General features: G+C 49.9%; 1 protein-coding gene across 1 annotated transcript; it reads right to left on the bottom strand.

Annotated features, from left to right (window-relative positions):
* On the bottom strand, window positions 1-24351 carry LOC125918320 (protein kinase C epsilon type-like). The gene is made up of 2 exons (XM_049624337.1): window positions 24063-24351; window positions 1-314 (listed from the first exon to the last, which is right to left on the bottom strand). The coding sequence occupies exons 1-2, from the start codon at window positions 24225-24227 to the stop codon at window positions 168-170; spliced, it is 312 nt and encodes a 103-aa protein (XP_049480294.1). The 5' UTR covers window positions 24228-24351; the 3' UTR covers window positions 1-167.
* Window positions 24352-26143: the final 1792 nt, after the last annotated feature.

Below are 26143 nucleotides of genomic sequence, written 5' to 3'. Positions count from 1 at the left end.
GGGAGGAGCCCGCCTGGGGTGAGGGAACACAATAAATAGAGGGTAGACGAGGGACTGGGGCTCTGGAGAACAGGACAGGCAGTTCAAGGCCTTCTGAGCCTCCAGAAATAGGACTCTTCTCGGCACCCTTTCCTGCAGCGTCACCAAACTCCACCTGGAACAGCTTCTCAGGGCATCAGGTCTTCGCCAAAGTAGGAGAAGCCTTTGAATTCCTCCTGGTTGATCTGCTTCACGATTGCTTCATCCACGAGCGTGAGGACAGGCTCTTCCCGGGTAAAGTCTTGGTCAAAGTTATTGACGTCTCTTTTGGTTTTCTGTGAGAAGAAAAGAGAAAGCACTGACTCCAGGCTGACCTTCCTCCCGGGGCCCCCCCACAGGGAGTGGGCATCACACTGACCAGCCTCTCACCAAAGCAGGCCTCTAGCTACTGAGAGAAGACACGGGGCTGCTCCAATGAGGTCACGACGGATGGCCCCAGGACCAGGAGGTGGCAGAGGACTTGGAAAGGAAGAATGAGTCCAGGTGAGAGGGAAGAAGGGGTGAGAGGGTATGATGGAAAAGCAGGGAAGTGGGATTCCCACAGACTGCCGTGTGGGGGTGGAGCACGCGTGTTTGGGAGCGTGGGATGCATAGCTCTCATCCCGTACTCCCCCTGCTAATCTAACCCTCTGGCTCCATCAAGACCTCTGTCCCTGTGACCCGGGGAACAAACTTGAATCTCTCTCCCATGGAGTCTCCAGTGGTCTTTCTTGTCTCTAGGTAGACCTCCATAACCTTGCCAGGTCTGCTCCTTATGACCTCTTCTAAGTAGGAGGATGAGTAGAGTGGGGGCAGGGGACCGTCTTCTGGGAAGCCTGCCTTGATCCCTACCTGCATCCACCACGAACCCTATTTTGTGCTCCTACATTCTTTCCATGATTATACTCGACATGCTGACTTGCAACGAGTTGTGGCTATTTGCCTTGCCCAAGAGCTCCTTAAAGGCAGGGGCCTTGTCTTACTCAACCTTGGGTTCCCTACAATAAGCATCTACTGAATGAATGGCCATGTGGAAGAACCCACCACTGCACTGACTCCCCAGCCCCGAAGGACCCATACCCAGTTAGAGGCTCAAGTTCCCGAAATAGGGCTTATGGTCCATGGGGGATGGAGAGCAGCAAACAAACAAATCCTGGCTTTTGGAGAAAAACATGGAAGTGTAAATAATATTCTCTCTGCCTTTCGGGACTTCCAGTTGATCTGGGAGCCAGTACTACTGTCTAGAACACACACTGCGATAGTTAGAAAAACTTCCGTGGAGAAGTCGGGACTTGGCTGGGACCTGAAGAATGAATTACGGTCGTGTTGGCAGAGAGGGGAAGAAGTCACCTCGGCAGGGAGAGGTGGGACAAAGATGGCGGGTGGGGAGGTGGGAACACGGAAGATGTAGAACAGGGTTCCCCGAGTTGCCCGGGGTGGAGTCCAGCATGGGGATGGAGGGAGGCAGGGTGAGTCCGACTGCGGAGGCCTTCAACGCCCGCCCCCCTCGCCCTGCACTACATGGCACAATGCCCAGAGGATTGAAGGAGCTCCAGCAATACCCTTTCAGGTGCTGATTAACTGGTGTTACCCAGGATTAGTGACCTGGATGATGGAATAAATCTTGTGGAAAGATTAGCATTATTATTTGTAGGAGGAATATTAATTAATATAAGCTTTGTTCTGTGGAAACTAGTAACCTAAAAGATGTTAATAATACTCTATGAAAAAGGTGGTTTAGAGACAAAGCTATTTTTGCACCCTGCTCTTGGATGTTTGCCACATACAGTGGCAAATTAAAGGCTCTGAGATGTCATAGGGTCAAGAAACCTGGTTCACTTTGTTTAGAACAGCCTTCCTCAAACTTGACGTGAAACTTTCTTTTTTCCTGAATAGCTTTTTTTAAAAATTTAATTATTTTGAGAGAGAGAGAGAGTGCACATGTGCAGGGGAAGGGCAGAAAGAAAGAAAGAGAGAGAGAGAGAGAGAGAGAGACAGAGAGACAGAGAGAGAGACAGAGAGAGAAAATCCCAAGCAGATTCTGTGCTGTCAGCACAGAGCCTGACTCGAGTCTCAATCCCATGAACCATGAGATCATGACTGGAGACGAAATCAAGAGTGAAACCGACTGAGGCCCCCCCACCCCACCTCAGGCACCCCTTTCCTGAATAGCTTAACATCTGTCTCAGATGCAGAGTTCTGCAGGACATGGTTTGGGAACTGTGGTTTTATAGTTTATAAAGCACCTGCCCATTTGTTTCCTTATTTGATCCTTAGAACAGGCAGATACTATTACCCTGATTTTACAGATGGAGACACTGTGGCTCAAAGAGATTTGGTGACCAGGGTCACCCAACTACTTAAGAGCAGAGTTGGATTCAAATCCAGATCCCTGCATGATGCTGCTTGCATAGAATGTCTAGAAAGCTGGACACTGGAGAAATGGAAAGACATGGCAAGGATCAAAGTCCACCCGGAGACATTCAGGCCAGACTGCTAGGCCTGGAGCCAGAAGGGCTTGCCAGTGGGTGAGTGTGGCAGGAGAAGCTGTGGGTCGGGGCGAGAGTGGGTAACCTGTACTGGGCGAGCTTGGCTGGGGGGAGGGGGCATGTGTTCAGACCATCCCAGGCTGAGATCAGAATCAGGAGGATAGCACACAGCAGGGATGACTGGATCTTTCGGCCACATCAGTCCTGCTTCGTGTCTTTTCTCTGGGCTTGAGCTGCATAGTTGAGTGGGTCTCGGAGACCTCAGAAGGGAGACAGAAGAGAGATACAGAAAATCCAAGGGATGGAAACAGGACCCGAAGGATGTGTGTGTTGCCCTTGAGATGAGGAACGTTGAAAAATCTGGAACTGTTCGGGCACTGGCCTTCCCTGTCTGCTTACTTGTTTGTGCTTCACCTTTTCAGTCATTAGTGTCCATGGAAACTGGCTTCATTGCCTGAGGTCGGCTGAGCGTAGTGACGGAGCTAGATTCCACAGGACGTCTGAATTTCATCACTCACTGACTGTGTACCAGGCAACCAGGTTCGGTCAGCACAGCAAGGGATGTCCTTCCCAGAGGACCTCTAGCTCCATTTTATGCTATTTTGGGGCACCACCAAGTCAGCTCTGGGCTCTCCAGGGGTCACAGAATCATGGGTGGCATTTCAGTGACGGTGCCATTCTTTAAGAACTCTAGAGAAAGACATACTTGCCTTGTCCGCCCCCTTATCCAAACTGGCCCAGGCCCTGGTTTCCTTGGAAACATTTTTTTTTAATTTTTTTTTTTTAATGTTTATTTATTTTTGAGACAGAGAGAGACAGAGCATGAGCGGGGGAGGGTCAGAGAGAGGGAGACACAGAATCCGAAACGGGCTCCAGGCTGTCAGCACAGAGCCCGACGTGGGGCTCCAACTCATGGACCGCGAGATCGTGACCTGAGCTGAAGTCGGACGCTTAGCCGACTGAGCCACCCAGGCGCCCCTCCTTGAAAACATTTTGAATGCATGTCAGTTACTCATTTCCAATTCAAGAAGCCAAGATCCCCACTATGTGCAATTCCTGACCATTAACCTTAGAGACTTGAGAAGTTTTCCAAAGCAAATATCTCTGGGAAACACCACTCCCTATTAATAGCATGTAGACAGCATAGCATCCTCAATGTGGAGGGGATTGGGCATTATATCCTTTATTCACCGATTTTATTCTTTGAAAAGCTGGGGCCTCCCTGTGAGCGAGCATACGACTCAATTCCAAGGTTCAGATGGACAACCCCCCAGAGACATTCCCCGTTGACCTAGATCCTCAGTCTTCCCATATGCCTCCCCTAGAGTCTAAATGTTATACTCTTAGCCCACAGTGTGGAGCCTGAGAGGTGACCCTGGGACCTCTTCAGTCTTTATCTCCTTCATGAAGCCCATCCTACATGCTTGTCCCACACTTAGCGGGGCGACACGGAGGAGGACAGAGAGCACTAGCTGACCTCTTATCTTGGTACTGCCCCTTCCTGGCTATATGACACTGTGAGGTCACTCTCTGAGATTTAGTTTTTTCATCTGTAAAATGGGGGTAGTGACAGGCACTCTATAGATTGCCTTGAGGACTCAATGAGACATCAGATGTTAGGTGCCTCAGTGCAGACTCCAGCATGTAATGGGCACCCAATAAATGCACCTCCAAGTCTTAGCACCTGTGTGCCATGGGCACACATCATAGACAGCTTGGTTGCTACCCAACACAGTCTGTGTGACCTGCCCATTGGTGTCATGAGCTTCTCGAAGGAGGGACTGAGTCTTACATTTATCTGTATGCCTCCAAACGCTGAATGAGTGCAGAGCTAGGGTCTACCTGAACATCCCAGTGCTTTGTCCAGAGATTGAGATTCTTCCAATGGCACCTGACTGCCCTTGGGAAAAGTCCCAGGGTCTTACAGTCCTCTATTTCTAAGGCCCTTCAGGGTCTTATCCCCGCATAGCTCCCCACTGCTTCTGGGCCCTGCTGGACCATGAGGTTCTCTGGACTCACTGGCTTCCCCTGACTCCAAGCCTGTGCCTGGAACCCCCTCTCCCACCCCTGCCTCTGTCCCATGTCCTCATCACCCAGCTGAATTGCTCACCCTTCCCAACCAGGTTTAGATGGCCTTCCTTCAAGCAGCCTTCCTGTCCTTCCACCCCTCTTATGGGTGCTCCATCATCTCTCTCTTTTTTTTTTTTTTTTATGAAAGAGAGAGCAAGAGAGTGAACGAGTGCACTAAAGCAGAAAAGAAGGGCAGAGGGAGAGATAGAATCCTAAGCAGGCTCCACGCTCAGCACGGAGCCTGACACAGGTCTGAATCCCACGACCCTGGGATCACGACCTGAGCAGAAACCAAGAGTCAGATGCTCAACCCACTGCGCCACCCAGGAGCCCTCTCCTGCCTTATCACAGCCCTGATCACACGCATCCTCCTCCTTTCCACTAATCTGTGAGTTTGTTGGGGATGGGGACTGGGTTGAACTCACATCCCATCCCCATCCTAGTGCACTGCCTGGCACACAGTGAGTGCTCAATAAATAGCTGCTGAGAAATGAGTGAATGCACTGCTCTTGCTTCTACTGTATCCAGAGCCAGGTAAGTGCTCTGGCTTCAGGACCACTGGCAGCTGTTCTACCAGATGGGCTTTTCACGTCGGGGAGCCCAGGTGACGTGGCGAGACGGCTGAGGTCTGATCTGTGAGGGGTCTAGCGCGGGGCAGCCCAGAGAAACAGGCAGACTTAGGCCTACTTCATGGGGTTTCCTCTCTGAGCAGCAGTCAGCTTGGGGCACTGGGGTTCCCTGATTGCTGGCAGGAGACCAACACAAACAGGTTCAACCAGGGTTTGGGAAAATTCCATCAAAGACAGATGGGCTAAGGGGACTTTATGACACTAACCCTTGTGGCTAATGTTAGAGGAAAATGACACTCCCCTTCCCTCTGGCATCCCTTCCGAGAGAGATAAGGTCTGGGATTTGAGAGGTCCGGGGCTGACTCTGGGGCAAGGGCCTACCTTTGGTATCTCCAACGGGGGAGTGAGGTAGGTTATGGAAACAGTTACAGGTCCCTCCAGATCCTTTTGAGAAACTGCAACGGAGAAGCAGAGCCACTGGGCCTGCCTTATAAATCACCGGAGGCGGCCGAGGGCTTGGGGGATCAGCCGGCTGTGGTAGTGCTTGGATCGCAGCACGGACATGGGCAGGCGGCCTGAATGCCTGCTTCCTGTCTGGCTGGCGCAATTCTTTCTCTCACTGTACTGAAGTCATAAACACCAGCTTTCAGAAGAGCCAGCGATTTCTGCTTCTGTCTTCATCTGATTACGAGATCAACAGATGACTTTGTTCTGAAGCACCAAGAAAACTCCCTAATCTCACCAGCTGGGGCATGGGGCTGGCTTTCATGTGGCTACGTCGCTGGTCCCTGCCCACACCTCTTTACCTCTTCCGGGCATGACGAGAGCACAGGTTGTCGTCACTCTGATCCACGCACACAATCAGAATGGGGGAGGGGGAAACATGCTGTCTCCACACAGTCTCCAAAATGCCAGCTTTTTTTGGTCTTGGGCCCACATCAGGTTCCGACTCCCTCTTCGGAGTTCCCTGACAGCCACCTTACCCAATCTCACCCTCCTCCCAGCTCCCACAGCACTTTCTGGATCATGCATTTGGCCCCTTCTAAAATGCTATGTGTGTCACAGCCTCCTCTCAGATACCTTAAGACACCTAGGACACAGCAGATGATGTGCAAATATTCATTTGCTTGAAATAATTTCATTCACCAGAGCAGTCAAACCCCAAATTCCTCCTAGCTTTGAAATGTCAAAATTCTCGCCTAAGCTCCACTTGGCTCTTTTTACATACTTGCTCTCTATTAAACAAATCTTTGTAGACACATATCTATTCATTATACCCCTACATTGTAAATAACAGCGTATACGTGTGTATGTTAATGCACCCATGCTTACGTGTGAAGTTAAATGAAATAAAGGATGTAAAACCGCATAATGCCTTGCCTGGCAAAAATGAGGGCTGGAACAGAATTTCAAGTTAACTATCATTTACCTAGAAATTGCTCCAAACATAATCTTCCATTCCTTTCTTCCCCTCTTGATCTTGTTAACTGCGAATTGGTCACACTTCGGGATTTTCTTTATAGAAATCAGAGCAAGATGTACGGGCTCCCCTGGCACTCGGCCGCCCATGGAGCTTTTATGGCACCTTTCCTGCCCTGAGCCCTCAGTGGCTCCCTCCTTTCTAAAACCCACCTCCTTCTTAGCATGTAGTGGCCACAGCTGACCTTTCCACTCCTGACTCTGGTCTGAGCAATGCCAAGTGCTGTGGCATGACCTTCTACTTGGTAGGAACCCTCAAGTTAATCCAATGCCTAGTTCCATTTCTCAGGGAGCTGTGATAAATCGATGACGCTCTTAGTGTTACCTATCCAGTGTGACCCTATTATGGGTTGAACTGCATCTCCCAAAAAAGAGATGTTGAATTCCTAAGCTCTGGTATCTCAGAATGTGACCTTATTTGGAGGACATAAGGTCCATGCAGATGTCATCAAAGTGAGATGCAGTCATGAGGGTGGGCCCTCACCCAGTGTAACTGGGGTCCTTACAAGAAAGGGAAGTTTGAACAGTGACAGACCTGCACAGAGGGAAGCCCACGTGCAGAGACATGGAGAATGTCACCTGAAGAACGGAGATGTTGCCACAAGCCAAGGAATGTCTGGGGCCACCTGAAGCTGACAGAGGCAAGGGAGGACTCTCCCCACCACCTCTAGGCTGTGGGGGCGCTAAGGCCCTGCTGGCAGCTTGATTAAAGACTTCTCCTCCCCAGAACTGTGAGATGATAGGTTTCTGTTGTTCTAAGGCACCCCGTTTAGGACACTTTGTTTGGGCAGCCCTAGGCAACTGATACAAATGTCAATCTTCTGAAATAGATTGTTTTGAATCCAGATGTAATCCTTTGCATTTGACTTTGATTTCTTCTTACTTTGGTGCTTATCTCCGGCTTGTTGAGATAATCATAAATAATGATTTTGTAACTTACTTCTCTGATCTCAGTCTGTTACCAACAAAGTAGGGATAATAAATATGCCTAGCTTGCCGAGGGCTCTATGAGAGCATATAAGCAAAGCTCATGTAAACGTGAAAATACTATGGGAATATAATGTTAATTCTATCATCCATCTTGTGTGCTATATCCTTCGACTCTGTGTCATCCTAAAATATGACTGGCATGCCTCCCATTACTCCAGTAAGACATGTATAAAAATACCATGTAAGGCAGGCTCAGGCTTGGACCCTTCTGGCCTGCCCTCTACAAACAGCCCTCTCGCAAAGCCAACATCCAGGCACCCCAGCAGACTTTGGGGGCATTATGGTTAAATCCACTGTGAATTGACCAGCCAAGGTCACTTTTTAAAAAATGTTTATTTATTTTTGAGAGAGAGCACAGGTGGGAAAGGGGCAGAGAGAGGGGGACAGAAAATCCGAAGTAGGCTCTTCACTGACAGCAGCAATCCTGATGTGGGGCTCGAACTCCCGAACTGCGAGATCATGACCTGAGCCAAAGTCAGGTGCTCAACTGAGTCACCCAGGCACCCAGGCATGGTCACATTTCCCATCTTGTTCAGGAGGATGATATCAAAGACTTTCAATTGCTTTGCTGGAATAAAGACACCTAACGCTGTTGCATTTCTCTGGTCTATTGGTCTAGAAATGAAGTTAATTGGCTCCAAGTGATTACCATTTTCCCCCAGTGTTCACAAAGTATCTTTTCATAAAAACTTCTAGAAATTGCTTTAACAGCACCTACCTCCAAGTATCCCAAATCTACATTTTCCCTATTTTTGAATATGGGGAAACTGTCTGCCCATCTCCAATCGCTTGGTGTCACTGCTGGATTCTGGAAATCCAAATTACCAAGTAGTGGGCACAGCAGATTTTTTAGTAACCTGACATGTAGTTCACCTGGGCCTAGACCAGTGACTGCACACTGGACTGCCAGGAACTTTACATAACAGTGATGCTGGCCCCACATCAGAGATTCAGTGTCACTGCTCAGGGATCTGGCCCAGGGAATGGCCTGTCCTAGCTCCCCAGGTGAGCTTTATCAAGTGCAACTGATTTGCATTTGACTTTGATTTCTTCTTATTTTGGTACTTATTTCTGGCTTGTAATGACTTATTTCTCCCTTGGAAATCAGTTAATCTTTACTGGGTTTTGCCCTAATCTTTGTACTTCTAAGAGACTTCTCTTTGGGGAAAAGTTAGAGACAAGGTAACAGCCTTGCTTTTTGTCACTGGTAACAAAGCAGTTCTCCATCCTGCCTGTGCGTCAGAAACAAAGGGAACCTGGACAAGGAGCCCTGGTGCACTGCTGGTGGGAACCCAAACTGGCCGTGGCTGCTCTGAAAAACAATGTGGAGCGTCCTCAAAAAGGTAAGAATAGAACTACCCTGTGATGCAGTAATCACTGCTGGGTATTTACCCAAAGAAAACACTAGTTCAAAGGGATACATGCACCTCTAAGTTTACAGCAGTGTTATTTACAAGAGCCAACATATGGATGCAGCCCAAGTGTCCACTGACTGATGAATGAAGAGGTCATACACACACACACACACGCATACTGGAACATTACTCAGCCATAAAAAGGATGCAATCTTGCCATTTGCAATGACGTGGATGGAACTAGAGAGTATAATGCAAGTGAAATAAGTCAGTCAGAGAAAGACAAATACCATATGTGGAATTTAAGAAACAAAACAAGGGGAAGAAAAAGAAAAAGGGGAGGCAAACCAAGAAACAGACTCTCAACTCTAGAGAGCAAACTGATGGTTACCAGGGGGGAGATAAGTGAGGGTGAAGGAGGGCACGTGTCATGATGAGCCCCAGGTGGAGTAAAATAAAAACTAAAAAAAAACAACAAAAAATCCAACAGTGCGCCCACATGGACACCTGGGCCTTGCCCCACACCTCACTAATTGGACCATCCAGGGGTGTGGCCCAGACCTGTGTATGTTTTAAAGCTTCCCAAGTGATCCCGACAGGCAGCCTGACTGGGTCCCTCTGTGTAAAGGAGCAGTGGGTCCCTTTCTTCCTTCTTTTCCTTGGCAGTTTCAAAAGGCCTTTTTGTGGCTTAAAAGCCTATGTAGGGCTGTAGTTGCTGTGGATTTGGCTTCCTCTCAAGTTCACACTGTATATTGGCATTCCTTCTCAATTTCATGCCCTCCTTTCCTTATTTGATATTAGCCTTTATAAACTGGGACATCCAAGAGCTCACTGGGAAGCATATTGGTGTCTCCAGGTGCTGCCTCTGAGAGGCAGTGCTGCTCAGTAGGTTAGCACGAGAGCTCTGTGGCCAGACTGCCTGGACTTCACTTCTGCTTCTCTCCAGCTTTGCAGCTTTGGGCAAATCACTTGGTCTTCTCTGGGCCTTACTTTCATCATCTGTAAAATGGGGATGCTGGTAGCCCTCCCTGTATATTCGTTATAAGGAGTAAGTGAAATAATACATTTAAGTGGTGAGAACAGCACATGGCATAGAAGAAATGTGAATTATTAGCATTGCTTCCTCATCAATATTTATCACAACTGTATGGTTAGAACAAACAGCACTGTCTTTGGGATGATCCTTGAGAGCGATTTCTACTTGATCTTGGTTCACAGAACAGTCACTATTTCACCTGGACACCCTGGGTGCTTTCTCGTCCCCCCCACTCTGCTATACAATTAACAGTCTGCTCTCAAAAGCTAAGAGCCACATGTGTGACACTCCCACAAAGAACATTCCTGATTTTTTTTTGTCTTCCTGCCTTTGTTTTTCTTTCCTCATTTTCACTGATATTATATTTAGAGTGTGTCCTTTATATATCCTGGTGGGCCATCTTTAAACTTGCAAGAATAAAGCAAGATAAGAAAAACAAGAAGAAGAAAGAAGACAAATTTTACTTTTAGCGCTGCTGGCTGTGATGTCTTCTCTCCTCTGTAATGAGCAGGGTGTGAGTGTGTGTGGGGGGGGAGCTTGGGGAACTTGGGGCTGTTAGAGACTGGGGCACGGTGGGCACCACACGGTGATGACCCCTGTAGGAACAAGACCCGGCGCTTCCAGGGCTTCTGAATGTCAAGAAATGCTCCAGTTACATTTTCACATTAGGGGTCCTAATTTTTATTTTATTTAAAAAAATTTTTTTTAACATTTATTCATTTTTGAGAGACAGAGTGCAAGTGGGGGTGGGGCAGAGAGAGAGGGAGACACAGAATCTGAAGCAGACTCCAGGCTCTGAGCTGTCAGCACGGAGCCTGAGGTGGGGCTCGAACTCACAAACAGTGAGATCATGACCTGAGCTGAAGTCGATGCTTAACCAACTGAGCCACCCAGGTGCCCCAAAACCCACAGAACTTTAAAAGGAGAGCCCAAGACACCACTCCCTGGAGTCCCCTGCTTAACATGGTCAAGTGGGGAGCTCATGAAGGTGATTTTCAAAGTCGCTTTTGCCTCTAAATTTTACGGCTCAATTATTTTTTTAAGTTTATTTATTTTGAGAGCGAGAGCAGAGGAGGGACAGAGAGAGAGAGGAAGAGAGTGAATCCCAAGCAGGCTCTGCACCGTCAGCACAGAGCCTGACACGGGCTCAAACCCACGAACCATGAGATCATGACCTGAGCCAAAACCAAGAGTCAGACACTTAAACAACTGAGTCCCCCGGGGCACCGCATACAGCTCAATTATTTTAAGTAAAGTATTTCAAGCAAGACTCTTAACCTGGATTTTCACTCTTAAAGCAGGGGTGGCAAATTTTCTCCAAAGGGCCATACAGTAAATCTTTAAGTTTTGTGGGCCACAGGATCTCTGTTATAATCACTCCACTCTGCTGTCGTGGCTCAAAGGCAGCTGCAGACAGTTGCACAAGTGTGGCTTTACGTATGGACGCAGAACTTTACATATGGATACTGACATTCGAACTTCATATAATGTTCATGTGTCATGAAACATTCTTCTTCAACCATTTAAGAAAAATGTAAAAACCATTCCTAGATCGAGGGCTGCACAAAAAGAGGCAGTGGGCTGGATTCAGCCTGTGGGCCAATTTGCAAAGCCTTGTGCTAGGGAATGGACTTCAGGGCTTCCGTGAACCTCGTACAGTACAGCAAGTTGTGCATGTGGAAACATCTCACTGCAGCAGATTCTTGAAGGGGCGGTGATTTGATTGCTAAGAACCACAGATTTGAAAGTTTCTCTTTGAATAAAGCCTGAATCTGTCCAACGTATGATAACTCTGAGTAATCCACACAGAGAAGAAAGATTCTCAGGACATGAATTGTCCCCTTGGACCATGGCGGGGGGGTCCCCGGCACGGGGCGTTCCCTCTGGTGTATTCAGTGCTCTGCAGGAAGGCTGAAGCGACTCTATGAAAATGATTGGGAAAAGTCCCCCGGACACAGACTGTGTATCTGAGGCTCTTTCCAGAAGGTTCTTTTAAGGCCAGGTGAAGTCATTTGTATCAGTCTTAACTCCACAGACAGCATTTCTTCATTCCTTTTAGGAAAGGAGGCATTTCTGTGTGGCTCTGAAGGGTGGTACTTCTACCTGCTCGAACCCTTCGGGCCTTCCAAAGTCCACCCACATGCACACCTTTGGCTGTGACAATTTGATTCTAAAATTTGGTGACAAATGCATAATGCATACATTTCAGCCAAGAGTCATTTTGAGCCACGTGGCTAGGGAGAAGTCCTCATTGTCTGTACGGTGCACATGGGTGCTTGATGACATTCAGTCTGGAGTTTATAATCAGCCTGGAGGTGCCTCGAAGTGGCCTGTGAATCTTGGCTTCCCGGAGAGGCAGGCATCTCACCAGCGCTGCCTGGCTCAGAGCTGGGGCCTTGCCAGCTCCCGGTTAATTAAATGGACCCTGCTGCATCCCCAGAGGATGGCAAAGTGCAACGGCTTTGTTCAAAAGGTGAGCCTGCCCTCTGAGACCAGCAATGAGAATAAGGGAGAGTCCACTGCCCTCTCAAAATGCTGTAAAGGAGTTCTGAAACCATTACTGAGGCCACAAGGCTTCCATTCTGCCACTAAAGACAGGGTCTGGTGCTGCCATGTGGGGAAGGAAATACCCCTTGTATCAGTTCCCTTTCCTGGGGAACCATTCCCAGCCTAGGCTGGTCCCCCCATACCCCTCGGTTGTCCCGTGCCTCTCTTTCCTGGTACTCCTCATAACTAGCGCTAAATAATGACTCACTGAGCATCTCTCTTGTATTCCTAGCGTCGTCGTACAGAGCCTGGCACACTTGTTTCCGCACATGAAAACCTCACTAAAGCCCACGGATGGAGGTTTTTTCAGGTGCCGGGCTCTGCGCTAATCGTTTCCCCTGCCTGATTCACTCTTGCTCACCCCCACCCCAGGGGTAGCGAGCACCGCCACAGAGCCCACTGGAGAGACTGGGAAACAGTTTGCCCAAGGTGCAGCCGGGACTGAATTCAGGTGTCCTAACACCAAGGCCCATGTTCCTGACATGTGCCGTCCTGCCTCCCTCCGAGAGGCATCGATGCGTTCACATACGCGATGGGCTGCTGCACGGAGCCCAGCACAGGCACGCTGTTCAGAGCTTTCCACCAATAGCCTTGTTATTTGCATTATAAATGCACACCTGCAATCTTCCCTGTACATGAAGCCACCGTCCCCACTACAGCTCATGGGGTCATTTCTTAGACATGAGGAGCGAAGAGAGGCCTAGCCCTTCAGAACTTTTTAGTATGACCAACAGTAAGAAAGACATTTTGTCTATAACCTAGTGCACATCACCTCATCCCATCAGCCCAAGAAATGATTCAGCAAGCCATAGTTTACCTAGATTGCATTCTGTGCTATAGTCTGATATTCTACTTATTCTTTAAAAACTTTTTTTAATGTTCATTTATTTTTGAGAGAGACAGAGTGTGAGAGGGGGAGGGGCAGAAAGAGAGAGGAAGACACAGAATCTGAAGCAGGCTCCAGGCTGTCGGCACAGAGTCCGATGCAAGGCTCGAACCCACGGACCGTGAGATCATGCCTGAGCCGAAGTCAGACGCTTAACCAACTGAGCCACCCAGGTGTCCCATGATATCCTACTTATTCTATTCTGTTTGATTCTACTTCACCTGACCCTACTCTACCCTATCTTAGTCTTTATTACACTTTTTTCTTCACCTGACTCCTTAAATTGACTTCACACCCTACTGCTGCGGAGACCCTGAAGTAGGGCAAAGGGGCACTCAGTCGGGGTGTCTGGAACTGACAACATGCGGAAAACCTGGGTGGATAGCCAGCCATAAAAAGGCTCAGGAGGAGACAGCGCCCTACATGCTGTGGCCCGCCCGAGGCCTGAGCACCCGAGCTGGGCTCTGCAGGGAGCTGGCCCCACACAGCGGGACGTGCCGCGGCAGGGCCTGTGCCCGGTGATGCATCAGGAGCCCGCGTTCTCCAGCTGAAAGTGGGGAGGCCCACAGCGGCAAACCTGGCCCCATTCCGCTTCTAATCGTGCAGCCCTTTTTCATGTAGCATCTACTTTTCAAAGCAGTGTCATGGTTGACGCCTGTTGGGTTGACATCTATCTAATTCCAGGGACTTTTTGGTGCCCAAAGAAACTTTTCAATCTGGTCCTGGCAAAAGCCCTGTTTCTCCACTCACCAATACCACCCCCCTTATTTATGAAAATGTTCTAGATAGAAATCAGTTCTCTTGGCCCGGAATTTATTGTTGCTCTGCCTGCTGGCTTTGAAACGGGAACTGTAAACACCCGAATATATGCCTCTCAAGTCAAGATGAGGTCACCCACCTCTCCTACCATTCAACACTTTCAGGTTTCCCAATGCAGGATCTTATCATCCTAAATTCTGAGGCATAAACTGGAACAGATCTTGGGCCATAAAAGGTGACAAGAGAATTTAGAGCTGGAGCTAAGAGAGAAGTATTCTCTGGAAAAACACTGTCGATCTATAGAACTTATTCATTCATTCATAGTATATGTTACAACACCTACTACGTGCCAGGAGTTGCTGAGGACGCTGCTGTGCACAAAACAGATAAAAATCCCTCCCCTGACAAATTAACCAGAGCAGGCTAGTTGTTGGTGTTGGGTGATGGGCACATGGGGATTCTCTCCACTTCTGTACATGTTTGACGTTTTCCATAGTAAAAAATTAAAAATGTAGTTCCTAAATCTCACACACATGGATGCTGAGTGAAAGAAGCCAGACACAAAATCACAAAACAGCACACACTACACGGCTCCATATATATGTGTGTGTGTGTATACACACACACACACACACACACACACACACACACACGAAACTCTAGAAGACACATCTACTCTCCAGTGACAGAAAGCAGATCAGGGACTGCCTTGGGGCGCAGGGCACCTGGGAACAGTTTGGGGTAGAGATCTTCTTTCACTGTGCTGGTGTAACATGGGTGCATCCATTTGTTAAAATGCGTCAAAATGCACATTTTAAATGGGTTAAATTTTATTCTATGTAAATTTTATTATAATAAAATTGATTTCCAAACACCTCCAATCCCTGCCCTCATAGGCTGTAAGACATTTTAGGGATTATGTAAGTCCCTCATTTTATAGGAAGGGAGCAGAGAAATTCAGTGATTTGCTCCGAGTCTCAAAGATATAAAAAACAGACGGACCAGCACCCAGCCCTGTCCAGTGTTTTCCTCTTAGCTCGTTGCCTCTGATACAAAGTGGGGGCTAAATTCTGGAATCTCATGTTTTGGGGTGACTATATTCTGAAACTTTTGGTGGATCACCCACATCCCAGGTACCTGGGTACCTGTAGCCTGAATCTGCCATGCCTCCCCCAGGAAGACCACCTGTGGTTTCCAAATACTGGCTAAGATGTGGGAGGGGTGGGGAGGAAGTCTGGCTGAAGCACCAAGTCAAGGTCTGCTTTATTTCCTGAGTCATCGCAGTTGGTAAGCCCCACTGTGGGCTTATCTTCCCATCTCCCTACTCAAGGCAAGTATCATATCTCACTGTCCCTGCCATTCTTGACCTTCTTCCACACCTAGTGGGGCTCACACACCTGACATTCAAGCTCTGTGCACCGATAAAACCCCTTTGGGGATGGAGTAGGTCCCAGAAAGAAGAGGCCAGAATAATGTGGGGGTCTGAGTCCCGCAGGCCGGGATCACCTCGCTCTGAGAGTGGCTGATGTGGAACTGTAATGATGTGCCACAGACCTAATGTGTGTTTGTCAAATCCCAGAATTCCAGAAGAATGTCTGAGTGTCGAGTTTAAGCTAAATCCAAATCTGTTACCATCCACTATCCTGGCACAGACAGTGGGGAGTAAACAGGGCACTAATGCCCCCGCCCCCCAATGCAAGCTGGGTTTCCAGAGCTTCTTTCCTCCCTGATAGCCAGCTGTGCCCCCTTGGAGGCTGGCGTGGGTGGGGAACACCCCCAACCCCTTGGTGCACAGTCTCCCTTGGTGTCTGCACCCCTCAGAGAGCAAATGCTGGCTGGAGGCCTGGAGGCCTGAGCCCCCCACCTGGGGAAGGTTTGAGCTTCTATCTGCTTCTACTTCGATGCACATTATCCAGCCTGGGACCACTGCCTGTCTTTTCCTGGCTGCCAGACCACCACCCCGGGCGGGACCTTCTATGAGACTGCAAATGGCCAGTGGCTCCTGTGGCCCACAGAGGCCCTGCCAGCTGGCCTGTCCAGGGAGGCTTTCCTCTTCACATCACCTTTCCTCCCTGCCCCCTAACCTTAAGAGGCAAACCCCAAGACCCCTGCCCTGAGTCAAGTCCTGCATTTTGTACTGTGCCTGGTATTCCCCAAGCATTTTATGTTTGAGGCTCCTCCGGCCACTGGAACCCCTCAGGATGGTAGCATTCAGGTGATTCTTCTTCTTTCTTTTTTTTTAAATTTTGTTTAATGTTTATTTTTGAGAGACAGAAAGACACAGAGCATGATTGGGGGGTGGGGTGCAGAGAGAGAGGGAGACACAGAATCGGAAGAAGGCTCCAGGCTCCAAGCTGCCAGCACAGAGCCTGATGTGGGGCTTGAACTCACGAACTGTGAGATCATGACCTGAGCTGAAGTCTGACACTTAACCAACTGAGCCACACAGGCGCCTCTATAGGTGATTCTTCTTACGTCAACCAGCCTTCTCCCCTACAGCTTCACAGAGGGTACAAAGTACATGCTCACTAAATTCCCGCTGAAAAGACCTGACATGAATCCTGCCTTGCCCTCCCCTGCTGCCATGCCTCTTCCCGGTAGCTCTCTGTCCCCAATCCTTTTTGGCTTTCTCTGCCCAGATCCAGCTCCTCTGGAGAACCTTCCTTCCTTCAGTCACACACAGCCCAGTAGGTCCCACGCTCCCCGGCAGGCTGTGTGTGTTACCTCAGGTGCTAGTGGGGTGGGGAGGAGATTAAATTCAATATACACTAGTTCGATGAACCCATGAAGGCAAATCTCAACTGAACAGCTATGAAGTTATAAATGAAAACTTCGGAGCTTACAGAAATGCCCAGCCCAGGGCTCAAATTCCTCCCCTAGGGTAGTGGGTGGGAGCACCAAAGTGATGTGCAGGTCGGGCTATAGGAACGCTCCTGCAAGCAGAATTCCCAGACAGAGAAATCCCTTGTGCAGAGTCAAACATGCCCCACTGAGGCTGTTTAGCTTAGAAACACTTGGGAACCCTCCGTGCTCCTACGGCCACGGTCATGGGGTCTCATCAGACTGCCAGCACTTTAGGGCTGGGCTGCACGGCTGTGCTTGGCAAACAAGACCACTGAGGACAGGGGCAGGGGAAGTAAAGGTGGTGGCAAGCTCACACCGTAAAAGGGGGACAGACCCTGCGGGGAAACTTGGGGTTCCTCAAGGGGCATTAGGGCCGGGGTGAGTCTCTGTCTTGCCGTATCTCCTGTCTCCCTGTGCTCTCCCATCCCAGACCAGGGGCAGGGCCGGAATGAAACTCCAGAAGGCTCTCTGCGGGGACTGGATGGTGCTCTTTGCTAGTCCTCTGCCTTGCAATGGCAGCTTCCCCGACCACATGGTGTCATCCCTCGTGTGAACCCCTGGCCTCTCCGGGAACTGCGCCCTCTCTAGCCCCCTTGGCTTAGACCCCTAGGGTCTCCAGTACTGTCAGCTTTAGCTCTGTCCTAGAACCCGCTGTATCCCAAGGAATGTGCTAATCACTTCACTTGATTTGCTTTTCACTCCTCACAGACATTCGACGTGGTACATACTACTATCCCTGTTCTACAGATCGGCTCACGGGGGCTCGGAGAGGTGAGACAAATCTCCCAAGATCCTGCAGTGCTAGTTGGAACCTGGCCGCCTTTGATTCCACAGCCTAGCCTCCATACACCGCACTGCCTCCTTAGCTCTTGATTCCTGACGCAAGCGGGAGAAGGAGGGGCTTTGACAGGCTGGGTGGGGATGGTGGCTGGAGAGAAGAACTAAAATTCGTTGGGAATCTACAGGTTTATCTAATCCTGTTCATAATTTTATGAGTGGATATTTTTATCCCTATTTTACAGATAAGGAGCTCAGGCCCAAGGAGGCCAGGGGTCTGCAGATGAAGTGAACTCCTGGGCTTACACGGCTAACCCACGACAGCAATTTTCTTCCAACCCAAGTCTCTCTGCGGTCAAAGCCGGTACCGGTCCACTGTGCCATGTCACTACCTGGGCCAACTGCCAGAAACAGCTTCCTGGACATTTCCCATGATGCCCTCTAGGCCCGGACTGGTGTCCTGGCTCTTTGCAGGACCTTGCAGCCTCTTGGAGACGAAGGGCTCCCACTCTGGCCTGGACACAGTCCGGGGGGATGTCCTCACTGATGTCTCTAGGCACTGGCCGGGTCCCGTCCCTGCTCTGCTAGGTGGAGGAGGAGGACTGCCTTTGCTGGTCACCTGGGACTCTGTCTTCATGGGGCCCACTAACAGGTGGTCTCCTGGGTGGGTTGACGAGCTTCAGGGGAAAGGGTTGCCTTTGCCTGCTCAGCAGGGCTTCTCCTCAGGCTGCTAAGTTGGTGAGGTTGTGAGGGTCTCAAACCCACTTCCCGGTTTTCTCTCAGCACAGCCCGGTCATGCAGGAGCATGCAGGAAAGGCCTCCCTCGAGGGTCCCGCCATGCAGTGTGGACGACTGGATGGAAACAGATCATGGGGTTGGAAGGGCCTCCATGTCACCGGGCCTGAGAGGGCTCACCTACCTGGACAGACTCCCCATTCAGGAGGCCTTACCTTAAAGAGGGACATTCACACTGAAGCAAACTTGAAAAGAGAGAACACGTACACAAAGAGAAGTTTACTTGGCCGGCATTTCCCTCATTGCCCTTGGCTTTCACTGAGGATAGCTAGGTTTCTGGGGAGGCAGATCTCTCCCCCCTCCACTGGCTTCCCCCAATTCCAGCGCTGGAGCCCTGGGAGCCATAATCTCGGAGCCTAGTGCTTTTTGGGTGCAAGAGGAGTGCCCAGGAAAGAAGCCTGGAGCGAGAAAATACCTCCAACATCCGCATGGTCACATGATGCTGTTCAAACACACCGAACCCATCACTCTGCCCTCTGCGGTCCCCAAAGAAGGTGAGCTCACCAGTAACACAAAAGCAAAATGTGCTACATTTATTGGCTACTGGATGATGCCATCACCTTGGAACTAAATCCCCAGTGGGACAGATGAATGAACTCTATGCCGGGAGATTTTTTTCCAGCATCAAAGGCCTTGGCTCCAGCCTTACTGGCTTCTCTAGCCCCCCAACCGCTGCTGGGGTGCCTGCCACCCACCCTGTGTGCCCTTGCCGTGAGGCCAGCCACCTCCAGAAATCGATTTGAATACAAGGGTGGCACAGAGTCTTTGGTTTGGTGTTGACGGCACATCACTCGTGCAAAATCAGTTGCAAATGTGGGTGGCCAGAGGGTAGACAGGAGGAATATAAAAGGGAAAGTGAGGGCGGGAGAATACAAGATAGTTGGCAGGACGAACGAGACGAAATCCCCACATTGAAGCAGAGGCCACTGAAAAATGTCCCGAGGTGGGGTTTAGTGCAAATGGGCCTAAACCTGAAGGCAGGCAATCCAGTCGGACTAATGACAGCTGGTGAGTCAGGGCAGGGGTTAGACAGGGAGGCTCAGGCGCGAGGGAGCAGAAATCTAAGCTTAGCAAACCTCTCGAGAAGGTAAAGGCCTGGAGGGGACAGCAGCCACCTGAGGTCTGTGAGGGAACTGGACCAGAGGCCAGCAGCCAGCTAGGGATCTGGACAATCTCGGTGAGATCTTTGGAAGGACGAGGATTCCTACGGAGGGGATAGAAACCAGGCCTGGGAACCTGCCATATCCTCAGCCCCTACGGGGGCGACTGAGCCAACCTAGTCTTCAGCAGAGCCAGCCTGGGCAGTGTACAGGTTTGCTCTCCCACCACAGGCTGTGCCGTGGAGGAGCTTCATCCCTGCCGCGAGAGCGGGAAGAGTCCGGAGATGCAGAAAACATACCACGGAGTCCTGGCTCTTCTTAAGCCCTGGTGCCTGGATGACGTGACCTCACCTGGCCTCACTCCAGCACCTCCCACCAGACAGAACCAACTCCCTCCTGAATCAAGACAGGCAGGACACCCCCAAGGCCCTTAGACTCGGTATGGCCGGCTCATCCAGTGGGGTGGTCGCTATCCGGCTGTTTTCTGGGGGTGGCGGCATTTTGCTGTTATGTCAACAGGACGTGGGTAGGAGCTAGTGGAGCTAGCCCAAGACAAAGGAGCCCCAGGGTTCCCTCTGTGACTGAATGCCCGGGGCGGGGGGTTGGCATGAGGAGATTAGAGGGTTTCTGTGTATCTCGTTTCACTGCCTTCTAAAACACACACCCCGTGTCTTCTTGAGGCCATCGCCAAATTGCAAGGCTCGCACACTTGTCCTCTCCCTTCTCAAGGAGGCTGTCTGTCTCTAAGATCCAAGAAGCTCACACTGCCCTGTCCACTTCTTCCCAATGTCAGGCTCCAGAGCAACTTTCCTTCCTCCCACTGTCACACCCTTTCCTTCTCAGCTCTCCTCAAAGGGCATCGATGTGCCCTAAGGTTATGTGACACCCTCAGCCGGCGGACAGCCTATCTTATGATGGAACCCCTCCCCCGTAAACAGAAGGTGACTTCTGTGGGATGCACTTCAGCCCCCAGTGTCTCTCCCGTGACCACTCATGGGTGGCTATCTATTTTGCCTGTTGGTAACTGGCCCTACTTACAGAGCATAGCCACCCCCACTGCTGGTATCTGAGCCAGGAGGGCCTGGCTACCCGTGGTTCCCCCAGGGTTAATCCTGAGTTAGTAAGAGGTGGGTGTTGGCTTCTTAAAACCTTGTGTGAGTTACACGTGGGTCTTGCAAGGCTTTCAGACACGGGAACTAGAGTATGTTTGTCACTGTGGTGGGCTTGAATTCAACTTAAAATTCATTTCTGCTGTGAACAAGCCCACAGAAGACTCAGGGTGGTACCATCAACATTTTTCAGAAAAGAGCTTTCAACTTAGGAGCAGTCTCAGGCAGACCTTTCCAACCTGCTAAGGAGATGTAGACTATTCTTTTCTTTCCCATTTTGATATTTCTCCAGAGACAAATCTCTAGGATATAAATGAGATCAGATACTTAAAAGAACTTGAATACATCTTTAAAGACCTGTAGCTGAGAACTCTGTATGGAACATTATTCGGCTCAAAATGTGACCAGAGACACCTGTTGCACAATGGAAGTTTCCTTTCTTATCCTTCCTTCGGATGGCCTCTCTCTTCCAAACGGAATTCAAACCAGCCAGATAAACATTCTCCCTGCCTCCTCCCCCCCAACCCCCAACAGTGTTAAGGATAACTCTGGAGTTCTGTGGGGGTGAGTAGGGACTTGCACAGAAGGTGACGTGTGAGGTAAGGATGAACTCAGTCTTTGGGAATGCTGACTCAGACAGTTGGACATTGTTGGGAGCTCCTGAACAGCCCCTGCCCTCACTCTTTGCCATCCTTTCAGGGGATGGTCTGGCCCCAGGAAGCCTACTTGAGCCCTTCGGCAAAGGAAGCGAGCAGAGTCCTGCCCTCCTGTCCCACACTGGAGGCTCGGGAGAGACCCAAGGGAGGGAAGCACGGGTCCCTTGTGCTCCGGGTGGAGTCCCACCTGACCTCCAGGTCAGCCTGACCCCCTCACCCAGAGATGTACTTCTGCTGCTGGTTCCCAGGGACCCTCTCCCACCCTGGCCCACAGGAGCACCTGCACGCCGGGCCGGCCACCCCTGCCTGTCCAGGCTGGGTGAGGCCTGTCTACCAGTGGACTGGGTCATGGGTTGGCCTCCCGTGTCACCCTTTTCTTCTTCTTCCTCTGTGTCTGGCTCCTTCTCCATCCTGCAGGCCCACAGAAACCTCACGCTTGTTCTTTACGCCCTTCCCTCACTCGGGGGAAGCCAGGCACAGCTCAAAGGGTCGCTTCTCTTGGGTCTGCCCTTTCATTTGGCTCAGAGGTGAGACAGAGGGTCTCAGCCTCGGGAGGAATCCCTGCTATTGCTCGGCCTTAGGGACAGGCTTCTGGAGACAGGAGCTTCGCAGGGCCCCTGAAATCTCAGAGTACTTTCCTCTGCTGGGTTTGAGCCATGTTCTGCCTTCTCTTTATCCCAGAGAGAGACTTCTCCATGAATCCATACTTTAAAACTTCTTTGGGACTTTTATCATAAAGATTCTCCCTAATTCCTTGCTTCCCTGTGGCTTCTCAGCAAAGACTTGGGTGCCTGCCTCCGCCCTACCCCAGGCCCGCTCTTCCCTTTGCACCCCCTGCTGACGGTCCCCTCAGCTTGCCCTGTCGTCTGGCCCCACACCCGCAGGAAGAGCTGCCCCTCCAGTCCTGTCTGGCTCTCTATAAGCCTAGCTTTGAGTCGACTAAGTCATTTTGCAGACCTGTGCTGACTGATTGGTCCCTGCTCTTGCCCTGGGATCCCTTTTGTCAGGTGGATTCTCTACCTCGCTCTACTTCCCACTTTGCTTTGGGTAGATTACCTTAGACTAAACCTGCAATAACATTTTATCCTCGGATCTGAGTCTTTAGTTTTCCCCTCCTTCTCCACCTGGTCTCTGGTTTCCTACTTCCCCTTGCTTTTTCCAGGACACGGTTGATCTTGTCCTTGTAAACCATTCACAGAGACCCTCTGGGTAGGGGGGTAGCCTTTGAGCACGATGGCATGTGCAGGGAGCCCTGCCCAGAGCCAAGGGGGAAATGGGCAGGAGCGAAGGTGATGCTAACAAAGAAAGAAGGTGAGCCTGAATCTAGCCTGTTCCGAGCTGTGTGCCAGCCAGTGAAAATCGTAAAAACCAAAGGAGGAAGCAGATGAGGAACAGTGACCCAATCAAGCATCCAGGGACAGTCAACCTTCCGTGCTCTAGACTGGCTGAGCCTGGACCATGCTGAGAGTTGCTTTCTACTTGGGACATTTCACAACACTATCAGTAACTGCTCCCCAGAAAACCTCCTGGAATATAACAGAATTCCTCTGTGATGATTCACAAAGCACAGGAGGGTCTGTCCTGTACTTGGAGGTGAGGGAGAGGGGGCTGCATGACACAATGTGGGGTGACTGAGGCTTGACTGGATGGTCTCAGGTCTTTCCTGCCCAGGACCCCGGTCCCAGCATTCCGGGGCTCTTGGCCTGTAATTTCCTAATATTACATACCCCCTTTGCTCCCAGCATACTAGCCAGCTGGATACCCCAATTTTCAGTCTGAATAATTGCCTCATCAGGCCACAAGCCAGCAGACTTGGGATACTCCCCCTACACAGGCCTGTATGCACACTCTCAACTTCAAGGAGAGCCCTGCTGACCAGAAGGCCTCCCTCCAGCAGAAGGTCACTGCTAGGACATGGCCTCTGCTCTCTGATTCCTCTTTCCAACAGCTGAGCTTTGACACCCTTTCCTGCAGCCCCTCCGACAGGCATCACTGGGACAGGGCTGAGAACCTGGAAGGAGGTGTATGCTGGGCTGGAGGGAGGCCAGCAGGGACAGTGGGGCAGAGGGGGGTGGGGAGCCCTACAGAGACAGGCTCTTACAGACTCGGCCCCAGGGTTGGTACAGCACAGCCCTCCCCAGGTGTTGGGCACTGGGTCTTACCTTCTCACGCTGCACTAAGTCCACATAATGACCATGACTGTGACTCTTATTTACCTAGTACTTTTCTTTAAATTGACTCAGTTATAAAGCAAACCCATTTGTTTATAAAGAAACCTTAAATCTCCACCATACACGGCCAACTCATATCATTTGTAACTTCTGATTGAAATCAATCAATTGATCTCTGTTAAAGTTAAAAGTCTTCTGTGTCCCATACGAATCAGCATCTTGGTTATGGCTCTAGGTTATGTATTTTTGACAGTAAACTCTGAGGGCTAGGAGACTCTTTTGGGGAGCGGCTCGGCCACCTCCTGCCCTTGTCATTTTGGCTGGGCATTTTTGGGTCACGTGCCCCAGACCGCTTTTTCTGCACACCCAGGCCCGACGCACAGTGTGGAATGGGCTCTGGGGCCCTACTTACAATTCGAGGCTTGAAGGGCGGCTTGATCTTCTTCTGCTCCAGGAGAACCCAGTCGATCTCCTTGAAGAACGGGTGCTGCTTGATGGCGTCCTCGCCGTTCTGTGCCGCCACACAGCCCAGGCGCTTGTGGGGGTTCTTGGTCATGAACTGCAGGGAGGAGGGCATAACAGAATGAGTGACAAAGGCTTGGCAGGGACAGGCTGTGAGGGAAAGATGAAAGTCAGCCACGGCAACAGCTTCAAGACCATCTCCCAAGGCTGTTTCCTGCACTTTGAGGGACTCTGCCCCTCAGGGTAGTCTTGCACTTTTTTTTTTTTTATGTTTATTTATTTGAGAGAGAGAGAGAGAGAGCAAGAGCGAGAGCAAGAGAGAGTGAGAGACAGCACACGAGCCAGGATGGGGCAGAAAGACAGGGAGACAGAGGATCCAAAATGGGTTCTGTGCTGACAGCAGAGAGCCTGATGCAGGGTTTGAACTCATGAACTGTGGGATCACAACCTCAGCCGAAGTTGGATGCTTAACCGACCAAGCCACCCAGGGGCCCCAGGGTACTCTTTCACTCTTATACAGAATTTACCATATGCCAGCCGTCATTCTAAACATCGTATATAAATTAATTCATTTCATTCAAATGCAAGCCTCTGAGGTCTATTATTATCCCTATTTTATAAGTGAGGCACAGAGAGGTTAATTAACTTGGCCAAGATCAAACAGCCAACAAGGTACAATGCTGGGATTAGGAACTCAGGCTACTACTAACTCCCTGATTCTCCTCAGGTTCTCAAGTCTTCTAGTTGGGGAGACTGAGATAAGATAAACTCACTCATGCTGAGAGGTCCACAGTCCTTGTTGAGGTAAGGAAAGAGGACCAGATATTCATGTCAAGGTAAATTATCAAAGGCACCCCCTCCACTTCTCCTTTTCCTGGACTCTCTCATTTTTATTTTTTAATTTGAATTTGTAACCTCTAGCATAAAATAACCATGTACATCAACTGATTAAAAAACAAGAAAAGGAAAAGTTTACTGCTTGTCTGGTAAACCACATGGATGTGTTTTCCTCCTTAGCCTTGTGAGAAGAGCTTCTGGCTTGGAGGCAGCTTCCCCAGATGTTAAAATCTGTACTTTTATCTGTATCCCTGATAGTTCCCCACACACCCAGGCGAACTTATTCCTGTTAAGTGAGTCAGTCCTGATGGCAAGTAATTTGAGCAGATGTGTACCATATAACTGAAAAAAATCAGTGCTGGTAGGTGGAAATATTTCTGATAGCCACCCAAAATAAAGGCAGGGGTGTGTGTGTGCACATGAGCTGGAGACAAAGAGTTAGATTTTACAGGGGGGGAAGGCTGAGAGCCTGTATTTAAACAAAGGAATTTAAGAGGACAAACCATAATCCAAAGGAATAAATTTATACTGATACAATTTCAGGCTTCATCTTCAGGGAGATTTTCCTGGGCAGGGAGAGCCTCTTGCTGACTCTTGCCTGGTGTCCCTGAAGCCAAAGCACATGGGCACTGAGCTGGGAGAGCCACAGGTAAGAGAATGCCTTAAGGGGTTTTGGGCAGTTTGGAGTTAGAAATGGTACCAATGCACACCTTGCCCTCCTAATCTAAAAGTCAGCAGAGGCCACCCCTGGTTAAACACTCCTGATTCGTAACACCCATAGGATAAAGTCCATACCCCTCAGTTTGGCACACGGAAACTTCTCAGTCTGAACCAAGATTACCCGGTTAGGCTTTTGTATCCTTTATTGCACCTATAATGCCCATATCCAGTCCCTATGTATCCTCTAAGAACCAGGCAAAATACTGCCTCCTCTGTTAAAGCCTCTCCAGATTCTCTCCCCTGTAGGGACCTGGGACCTCATGTTTCTCTTTTATTTAAATTATAATTTATGGGGCGCCTGGGTGGCTCAGTCAGTTAAGCGTCCAACTTCAGCTCAAGTCATGATCTCACAGTTTGTGGGTTTGAGCCCCGCATCAGGCTCTGTGCTGACAGCTCAGAGCCTGGAGCCTGCTTCAGATTCTGTGTCTCCTTCTTTCTCTGTTCCTCCTCTGCTCATGCTCTGTCTCTCTCTCT

The sequence above is a fragment of the Panthera uncia genome, unplaced genomic scaffold, assembly GCF_023721935.1.
Source record: "Panthera uncia isolate 11264 unplaced genomic scaffold, Puncia_PCG_1.0 HiC_scaffold_678, whole genome shotgun sequence".
NCBI classification, from domain to species: domain Eukaryota; kingdom Metazoa; phylum Chordata; class Mammalia; order Carnivora; family Felidae; genus Panthera; species Panthera uncia.
Note: the sequence above shows the minus strand (reverse complement) of the source record. Positions and strands in the feature narration are given on the sequence as shown.

Bases quoted from the DNA above. Each gene is read 5' to 3' on its own strand.
- LOC125918320 (XM_049624337.1), bottom strand. From the start codon at position 24,227: ATGCCCTCCTCCCTGCAGTTCATGACCAAGAACCCCCACAAGCGCCTG. The intron at 315-24,062 runs GTAAGTAGGGCC...TTCTTCTCACAG, and splicing joins CGCCCTTCAAGCCTCGAATT to AAAACCAAAAGAGACGTCAA.